General features: G+C 44.7%; 1 protein-coding gene across 1 annotated transcript in view; it reads left to right on the top strand.

Annotated features, from left to right (window-relative positions):
* LOC123022294 (methylthioadenosine phosphorylase) overlaps positions 1–8,839 on the top strand; it is a 46,214-nt gene extending 37,375 nt beyond the window's left edge. Inside the window, exons 7-8 of the mRNA XM_044427928.1 lie at positions 4,913–5,035; positions 6,970–8,839. Coding sequence (XP_044283863.1) covers positions 4,913–5,035; positions 6,970–7,008 — 162 coding nt within the window. The 3' untranslated portion in view covers positions 7,009–8,839. The remainder of the gene's footprint in view (positions 1–4,912; positions 5,036–6,969) is intronic.
* Positions 8,840–10,370: the final 1,531 nt, after the last annotated feature.

A 10,370-nucleotide genomic window follows, 5' to 3' on the forward strand; every position in this document is an offset into this window, starting at 1 on the left:
CCCCCCCCCCCCCCCGGTCTCAGTTTAAAGTCTTCCGGATGAAGCTCGCTAGAGCATCTCCAAAGGACCTTTTCCCCATCCTCGTGAGGTGTAACCCATCCCTTGCCAGAAGTCCATTGGCAAGAAAATGAGTGCCGTGGTTGAGGAACCCGAAGCGTTCCTTCTGGCACCACACCCTAAGCCAGTCGTTCACCTTGGAGGCCCTCCTGTGTCCCTTCCTGGCCCAAATCCCCGGACAGGTAAGATTGACGAGAAGGCCACTTGGGCCTTCAGCTCCCCGAGTTTCTTCCCCAAGGCCTCAAAGTCCCTGGTGGTCCCAACCACACCCTGCCTGGCCACATCGTTTATGCCCACATGGATCACCAGGAGCGGCTGGTGACCCCCGGAGCGAACAAGACGCTCCACTCTGTCCTTCACATGCCGGATGCATGCGCCCTGCAGGCAGCAAACCTCCCTTGTCTCCAGGTTGGGGCAGCACACTGCCGCCTCAGTGCCCCTCAGCAGGGAGTCCCCAACAACAATCACCCGCCGCCGTGTCTTCCTGGTGGTGGTGGGCGGCCGTGCCCTGGCCTGGCCCTAATGGCTGCCCTGACCCTAATGGCTGCCATAGCAACCTGGCCAATCAAAAGAAGTTCAGAGGAGAGGAACAGTGACGCTAGAAAATGAGAAAGAGAGAGATAGTAAGCAAAGGAGAGAAAGGAAAAGAAAGAGCGAGGTGAAGAATGTGGAGAAATGGCAGGGTAGAAGCGTGGGCAGGGGAGAAATGGTGAAGCTCTAGGCTGGGAGTGAAGAGAAATGTCAAGATAAAGGGGTGAAGTGGGAGAAACAGGCAAGGCTAGGGGATACAAAGGGAAGAAAAGAAGAAGCCAGGCGATGGGGAAAGGAGAGAAATCGCAGGAAAAGGTGTTTGGGACTGTGTCTGCTGACCTGATGTACATACAGTATATCACAGAAGTGAGTACACCTCTCACATTTTGTAAATATTTTACTGTATCTTTTCATGTGACATGACACTTTGCTACAGTGTAAAGTAGTGAGGATGCAGCTTGTATAACAGTGTAAATTTGCTGTCCCCTCAAAATAACTCAACACACAGCCATTAATGTCTAAACCGCTGGCAACAAAAGTGGGTACACCCCTAAGTGAAACTGTCCAAATTGGGCATTATTAGCCATTTTCCCTCCCTGGTGTCATGTGACTCATTAGTGTTACAAGGTCTCAGGTGTGAATGGGGAGCAGGTGTGTCAAATTTGGTGTTATCGCTCTCACTCTCTCATACTGGTCACTGGAAGTTCAACATGGCACCTCATGGCAAAGAACTCTCTGAGGATCTGAAAAAAAGAATTGTTGCTCTACATAAAGATGGCCTAGGCTATAAGAAAATTGCCAAGGCCCTGAAACTGAGCTGCAGCACGGTGGCCAAGACCATACAGCGGTTTAACAGGACAGGTTCCACTCAGAACAGGCCTCGCCATGGTCGACCAAAGAAGTTGAGTGCACATGCTCAGTGTCATATCCAGAAGTTGGCTTTGGGAAATAGACGGATGAGTGCTGCCAGCATTGCTGCAGAGGTTGAAGGGGTGGTGGGTCAGCCTGTCAGTGCTCAGACCATACGCCGCACACTGCATCAAATTGGTCTTCAGGGCTGTTGTCCCAAAAGGAAGCCTCTACTAAAGATGATGAACATGAAAGCCCGCAAACAGTTTGCTGAAGACAAGCAGACTAAGGACATGGATTACTGGAACCATGTCCTGTGGTCTGATGAGATCAAGATAAACTTATTTGGTTCAGATGGTGTCAAGCATGTGTGGCGACAACCAGGTGAGGAATACAAAGACAAGTGTGTCTGCCTACAGTCAAGCATGGTGGTGGGAGCGTCATGGTCTGGGGCTGCATGAATGCTGCTGGCACTGGGGAGCTACAGTTCATTGAGGGAACCTTGAATGCCAACATGTACTGTGACATACTGAAGCAGAGCAGACTGGGCCGCAGGGCAGGATTTCCATGATAACGACCCTAAACACACCTCCAAGATGACCGCTGCCTTGCTAAAGAAGCTGAGGGTAAAGATGATGGACTGGCCAAGCATGTCTCCATACCTAAACCCTATCGAGCATCTGTGGGGCATCCTGAAATGCAAGGTAGAGGCGCGCAAGGTCTGTAACATCCACCAGCTCCGTGATGTCGTCATGGAGGAGTGGAAGAGAACTGCAGTGGCAACCTGTGAAGCTCTGGTGAACTCCATGCCCAAGAGGGTTAAGGCAGTGCTGGAAAATAATGGTGGCCACACAAAATATTGACACTTTGGGCCCAATTTGGACAGTTTCACTTAGGGGTGTACTCACTTTTGTTGCCAGCGGTTTAGACATTAATGGCTGTGTGTTGAGTTATTTTGAGGGGACAGCCAATTTACACTGTTATACAAGCTGCATACTCACTACTTTACATTGCAGCAAAGTGTCATTTCTTCAGGGTTGTCACATGGAAAGATATAATAAAATACTTACAAAATGTGAGGGGTGTGCTCACTTCTGTGATATACTGTATGTTCAGTTTTCAAGGGGATTCATGGTTCTTTGTAAGACAGAGACGCAGCAAAATTTCAGGCACTACAAGCAAAGTGCCATGAGAACTGCAGCCTGACAGTTCACTGCCTTACAGATACCCTTACAGTGAACTCATTCTCTGAGTGTGAATGCTTGCATAGTCATGTTAGTGCAAGCTATGCATGTGAATTCCAATCTACAGATCTGGGGAACACAGAGGTACAGCCCAAACCACAGCTTACGTCACGCATCCTAAGAGTGGAGGAATAAAGAATAGGTCAGTGAGGACTGAGCATACCTAACGAACACAAAATGCTGACTGACCTTGGATGGGTATGGAAAACCCAGGAGGATGCAGTGGAATAAGAAACAGTCCAGTTGGCTAATTGGCACCTTGAACAGAAGTACTCCACATTAGGTAGGCTTGCACGGTTGGGCAATGCGGTTTGTTTGCTCCAGAGTCCATGATGTGCCTGACAGTAGGGCACCACAGGGATCCTGAGGCACTTCCACCCTACTTTTTCCCCTATGTCCTTCCACTAGTATCACAGGAAATGCAAGAGCACTGAGGGGAGCAGAACAGGAAGGACAGCTGCCCAAAGAGCCCAAGTGGCACTTAAAGGCAGTCATACAAGACTCCCTGCTGCTGATCCTGGTGGTGGCAGGGATGAGTCATGTTGTAGCAAACCCAACAAGAAGGCACAATTTGTCAGGGTGGTTTATAAGCCACACTTCAGCCACCCAAACAATATCTTCACAGCTACAGCCAACCCAGCAAGCCGCTGTTGCCTCAAAGTCAGGGTAGCTTTGCATGACCCCCATCAGTGTGATACTTTGCCATGGGACCCACTTGTCTAAAGCAAATGTGGGTATTTTAAGAAGATTGGTGCCATTTTTCCCATCCCTGACAGCAAAAAAACCACAAAGAAAGTAAAAGCATGCTTGATGTCCAAGGGAACATGAAACTGCTGAATTACAGTTTAGCAAGACATTCATTTCTTTCACAGCTTGAGTTGGGATTAAGAATAGTTTTTGTTTTTATCTGCATATATTAACTACTTCATAATAGTTAGGAAGCTTTGAGTTATCAGCAGTAGAGGTTTGGGGAATTCACTAATAATTGCTACTTAATTGCTAATAATGCAAGTACTATCCACACTTCCTGCATTTCATTTCTCTTTAACCTCCTCCTCTTTATTGTTTGTTTGTTTGTTTCATTTCTATACTACCCACAGCCAAACCTTTCTGGGCAGTTACTTCCTGTGCCCAGCCATAACACTAGGTCAACAAGTGCTCCTCTAGTTCAGCTACTAGATCCTATATAGTCCAAAATATAGTGTATGTCCATGGGTGTTGTTTGTGCAGATGCCCTGGAGCGATCATAGAAATGGAAACAGTGGAAACAGTAGTGAGTCACATCACACAGACAGTTCCCATCATGTTGCAACAAATGTGGAGCTTACCTTAGTAATTTTGCCCCAGCAAAGGTTTGGGAAAAAGAAAACACTCCCCTAAAAGATAAATTCCTTATTGAGATCTGAGCAGCTGGCTGCTATTTCTGATTTGTACGAGAAACTGCAAATGTACTAGGTCAAACTGTTTCTGAATGTTTCTTCAGAATCTTTGGGGGTGTGTCCCTGCCCCCCCCAGCTCCCCAAATGGCCCCACTTGGGCTGGCTCCAAGGGGAGATGCGGGGGCGGGCAGGGGAAATGGACTAAGTGGAAGTTCATAAAGGGGAACGTTTTTCTTAAAAGGGCAATGTCTTGGGCATTTCTGAAAAGGGCAATGCCAGAATGGGTAGGGATGATGATTTCAGTGTATTTCTGGGGGGGGGGGGGGCGATTTGGGGCGTTCAGTGGGAATCAATGGACTGAAGTCACAGGATTTAGAAGGAGCAAACATTTGTGTGGGAGGTACATAGGAGAAAGTGGGCAGGGGTGAATGAGCTGGGTGCGTGACAGAGAGGGGGCGGATGGCTTCTCTTGCTTGGTCGCTGGCCAAACCCAGTTATCCCTATCATGGTGTCAATTACACGAAATGCAGTTATGCAATAATCATACCATTTTGCCTCTTTGAGGGAGGCTGACCTGGATGCAAAATGGATATTGGCCATCATATGTTTAAAGTCACTGAGTACTGTGATAAATGTGTCTGTTTGCATCTATCCAAGGAAAGTTGGCTTGATCATAGTTGGCACTATCCTATCCTAGAATTAAATCTCACTAAGTTTAGTGAGATTTATTGTCAGGGAAGCATGTAGAGAATTGCAATCTGGGCATCCTGGTTAGTGCAAGAAAACCTGCTTGATATCAGAACCATCATTGCAGAGCATGTGAGTCTATTGACTGCTTTGCTGTTTTTGCAGGTTTCAGTGGATAAAGTGTTGAAGACATTGAAAGAAAATGCTAATAAAGCGACTAGCTTACTGCTTTCTGCTATACCTCAAATTGGGTGCGTGGATTGGACAGAAACCCTGCAGACCATGAAAGTAATGCGGCATTTTAAATTTTACTTCATTTTATATATTTGTACCCGTGCCGTTCTGTTGTGTATTTTCAAGGCTGCCAAACAAAACATGTCTGGATATGACTTGCTTAGTAAGCACTGCCAGATATAAGCAACAAGATAGAAAACAAGGCTGCATGGGGGGAGAAAAGCTTTGTTGTGAAGTTTTCATGCTAAATGCAGCCGAATCTGGAACAGCAGTGACAAAAGAAAATGCTGAATTCAAATGCCTGGGTAAATTGAATTCTCCTTATCTGGTACCAGGAGCTCATGTGCAGGCATTTGATGCACAGGTCAAGGGAGGCCACACCACAGACTAGGTATTACCACAGATAAGGCCCTGTTCCTCTTCTCTGTGGAGGTATGTCCAGATGCATTGGAGCTCCATGGAATCCCTTCCTCTAGCATTTGTGGATTTCCTCTTTTGCTCAGCCCTGTAGTGCAAAGTGAGCCAAGCTGAGAGGAAGTCCATAAACATTCACAGAACTCTGGTGGTATAACCAGCAACTTGATCTGTGTTGTGTACAGCAGCACAAAGGCTTGGTGTTTGTGCAGAAACCAGGACTCATGGCTGCATCAACACAGACCAGAGTCCAGGGAGCCAAGCTCAGCGAATCCCACCCCCAGATTTCTCATGCATCTCTTGTGGTACCACAAGTGGGCAAGGGAACCTGGAGTCCTTGTTGATCTCTGAGCATTGGAAATGGCACAGGATCAGGCTGTCCTGGAGCTGACTATGGCTACAAGCACCAGCTGCTTGAATGGATCCTGGAAACACATGGGAAGCAAGCATCATGGTTTTAAGATTGGGAGATGAGCACCAGGTATCCCATTTGTGTAGGCACGTGTTCAAAGAACCTTCATTTGTGAGATTCTTTCCATGTGCTGCTGAGAATAAGGCAGGGAAAGCGGGCACATGTAGCCCCTTCAATGTTGTTAGAGTGCAGCTTCCACCGTCCTCACTATTGTGTGGGCTACCTAGGGCTGATGGAAGTTGCAGGAACAATATCTAGAGGACCACACATTTTTCACCCTAGTATAAAGCATGTAATAAGAGAGAGCCTAAAAGAAACATGCTTCTAGATACCCTCACACATAAGTTGGGCAGGTGTGTTAAGTTGCCCATTGTCTACAAAAATACCAGATGGAAACTATTAGCCTCCCCTCCTCTATGTCTGTCTGTCTGTCTGTCTGTCCACCCACCCACCCACCCACCCACCCCTGGAGTGGGAAGAAATACTGCAAATTCAGATCCCAACACTGAACCAGATTTGCACAATAAAACAGCCCACTCTGGAATATTTAGAGTTGAGTTAGTTGTGGCACACAACCCATGGTCTATTGTTGTTGAGCTGTGTGAGGGCATTTAACCCTCACATAACCCATGGCTCTTGGGTTCACACAACACAACAAGCCATGGAGTATTCAAAATGACTTCCAGCACGTACCGCCCCTCACTATGGCTTAAAGATTTCACAGCCTCCTGTAAGGAAAAGATGTTTGCTTTCAGTGGATCTCCTTCCTTTTGTTATCTGGTTCATTGTGCTGGCCAAAGGTGGTAGCAGTACTGAAGCAAAGCATAAACACCAGCTTGTATACGACAAAATCTAAAGCCAAATCCTTAGGAGATGAGACTCTTCTGGTGGAATGAGTTAACAGTGCTAAGCAAGGCTCCAGGCATATGTGTTTGGAAAAAAATAATAGTTATCATACAAGCTATCTTCAGGATACATTATTTTTAACCAATAATCTTTCACTGTACAGTTCCAATGAAGTCTCAATTTACTTGGGCTTGGAGGAGAGGGAATAAAATTTCAAGGAAGTTTTGTTGTACATAATATGCAATAGTTTATAAAGCACGTAAAAGCTTTGACAGGACTACTCAATATACTTTGTCCACTGAATTTTGTGTTTCAGAATACTGTGCAGTTGTCCGTTATATTACCAAAACATTGAAAGTGTGGCAAGTCATTCAAGACAACCAAGAAGATGGATCTTTTGAAACTGTGATAATACCCTGAAAGAAGGTGGTTCAGGCACACAACATTTTTCATTATTGTTTGCTAATATATGCCTTGTTTTGGCACACATTTTGATAGAGCTTGAGGAACGAAACATTCCTACCAGACTGGCAATGACTTGACTGTAATAACTGACATTGTGAAGAATATGAATTGAATAGCAAATGTATAATAATAATGCTTTGTCGACATGAGAGAAAAATACAGTTTAGCTATTATTCCATCTCAACTCCAGAGGGGTTGGGGGGGAGGAGGGGGGAACTAAAGAAAGCCAAAAGTCAGAAATGTGTAAATCTGTTTCTTTGATAGGTCCTCTTTCAGTGCATTTTTTTAAATGCAAAGAAACAGTTGTTGAGTTAAATGTATTACCTTTAGTACTTCTTTATTTTTATATCTTTCATAAAATGTATTCACTTTATAAAAACAGCTGCCTTCTACATAGGGATCTCTATAAATTTGGAATGTCTTCATGGTTAAGATTGGCAGTGTTTCAACACTGTATGTATACGTATTTAGATATTTGGAAAAGGTTGGTTGCTAAAGAGGCCTTTAGATAAAAAACAATTCTATTGTTATGAGTATGCTAAGGCCATTTTTCTTTGACCCTTCATGATAGTGTCTTGGATATTTTTAAGTTGATGTGGTTTTTTAAATAATGACCTCTTATTTTTGTGCTTTTTACAATGATATCCTTCGACGTCTTATGTATCATGTGGATTTGACTGTATGGTCTTTTTAACCATTACAAGCTGCTTTATGATTTTTGGTGGGGGGAAGTGATCTATATGTTCTTAAAATAAACAACAAATAAAAGATGTTTGGAGAGCATCCAAGATTACCTACATGCATGTGTACTGATGGACAGAATGTAGAGCAACTCCATCGGAGGCTCTGGTACAGGCCTCCTACCAGCAGGAGGCTGACTTTGCAACTGCCGGAGTCCCGCACCCCTGCTTGAAGGTCCACACGATCACTTCAAGAGTAGTCCTGATGTGCCTTGCATCAGTGATGCAGTGTCTACTGTTTCCAGCTAGCTTGAAAACAATGGGAGTTGTAGTTCCATACACCTGGCGGGTACCATCCTGGAGAAAGCTACCTCGTACTAGTTCAGGAACCACCCCCAGTGCAATAGTTACTCCCAGCAAAAGCACTCAGACTATGTGCCAGGCCTTAGGCAGGTGGAAGTTTCTGAAGGCGTCACTGGGCGATAACAAATGGCTTCTCCAGGAAATAAGTAATTGGATTGAAAGATGTAGAAGAATTTAGTTGTGGTAAAAAACCAAACTCATGCACAGATGTTCTTGTGCACGGGAAAGGACAGTTTTTCAAAGAATATTACATGATTTCTAGAGTTCATGATTACTGTTATTCCTGTACCTTTTAAGAATGGCCACTTCAAAGGGTTTCCTGAAAATTTATGCACACTTGAAGCTTGCTGGTTTTCCCATGTGAGTTCATAACACGATGGAACGGGCATGAAGAGTGGCAGTTAATCGCTAAAGTGTCATTTGTGGGAGAGGGTGGGGTCGAAACTGGACTTTGAAGGTACGCTATTTCTTTGATGAATGTTCTAGGCTTGACTTTTTTAGAACAGTATCAATGATCTTCATACAGTTCATTTCATTAACTGTGTAATCTGCCCAGAGAGCCTTTGGAAATAAATGAAATTTTAAAAAAATATCTGCTAGAGTAGGCTTGATGCCCACATTGGCCTTCTTAAGAAACGAGCATGCTTCTTTAATCAAATAAAAACCAAATGTCACCTCCTCCTGTGTGTCCTGTTTTGTTTGAAACTTGGGGTGTATTGAGGCTTCTCGAATACTCTGGGTAAACAGAGAAACTACTTGATGAAATTCAAAGTAAGAACAGACTAAAAGCCTAATGTTAAAAGCTCATGCAAGCAATCAGTTCAAACTTGTGGCAAGTGTTGTCTATCCTTTCTCCAGGAGCCTGCTGAACAGAAAGGGGAAGAAAAAGAAAAAAGGATATAGTAGATTTTAAAAGATGTATATTTTGAGGACCCCTGTATCCACAGGGAATAGGTTCCAAGCCCCTCAGAAGATGTCTGAAACCAGATACTAGCGACTGCACAGTTGGCCCTTCACATTCAGAAGGATTGGGGTGTAGGACCCCCACAAAAGTGGAAAAACCTCAAATATCTCTAGGGACTGTTTGGGGATGCCATGCCCTTTGTCTTGGTACTAGCCAAACACATGTTTTGTCTCTCAGTGGGCATAAAGAGATATTCACAGTTTTTTTTCCTAAGGACATTCATGGTTTTTCCCTAGATACTTGCAGTATTTCTCTAGAAGTATTCATGGTTTTCCCAGTTCACAAGGGTCCTGCATTTCTAACTCCTGTGCATGTGAAGGATTGTGCTCAGCTACGGTTAAGTGAAACCACAGTAACTGAGACAGTGGATTTGGGGGTCTTCCTATGCATTATTAGTTTTTTTCAGCCATTCTAAAAATACAGTTTGCCAATCTCAACATGGATGTCTCACTCCTATGCAGTTGATAGGAAGTTAGTTCAATTATCATTTGTTTCCACTTGTGCCAAAGCAAAAAGCATATTGTGAAGGGAGACCTTTGTGGGCCAGTGGTCGTAAGTAAAATGGCACCATTCAATCCTCTTAGCTTTTCTTACATTAGAGACGGGTTGTTACCTCTTTCTCTATGTTGGAATCCAGGGAAATTACCCAAAACTAGCAGGGACACCCACCAGTGAAACCAGAAGAACGCACAACTAGTAACTTTCTCAGGCTAGTATTCCGGGAATGCGCCAGGTCAGTGGAGTTTGTGGGATGGAGTCCTGCCCAGTACATCATAATTGCCAACCTTTGATAGCATGTATGTAAGCAACCGATTGCATCTGGGTGGTTTGAATGATCATGGAGCCTATGTTCAGGGAGGGAAGGGGACAAGGCTGGCTTGCCTGTATTCAGGGTCAAGCCATGTGACCCTTTCCCACTTTCTATGCAAGTGGTCCATCTGGTCCAGCAGAGTACCACAAGAAAAAACAGGAAGGTCATTTCCTTTGTTCCTCATGCCATGAAATGTAGCCCCATTTGGCAATGCTTGCCTTTCTGAGATGGAAGCATGAGGCACTGCTAAGTTTTGGAAGGAGAGGAGGCAGCCAGAGGACTGCACACACCCCTAAACAGTTTCTCAGGTGAAGTTCATGCCAAGACTTGCAGCCTCTCAGCAATGAGGCCTGTGCTGCTCACTTGGAGATGATCCCAGTCATATGAAAAGGGTCCCATGAGGCACCGGAGCTAAGTAGAAGACCAGATGTTGA

This window comes from Varanus komodoensis, unplaced genomic scaffold, assembly GCF_004798865.1.
Source record: "Varanus komodoensis strain SLA01 unplaced genomic scaffold, ASM479886v1 scaffold19, whole genome shotgun sequence".
NCBI lineage: Eukaryota > Metazoa > Chordata > Lepidosauria > Squamata > Varanidae > Varanus > Varanus komodoensis.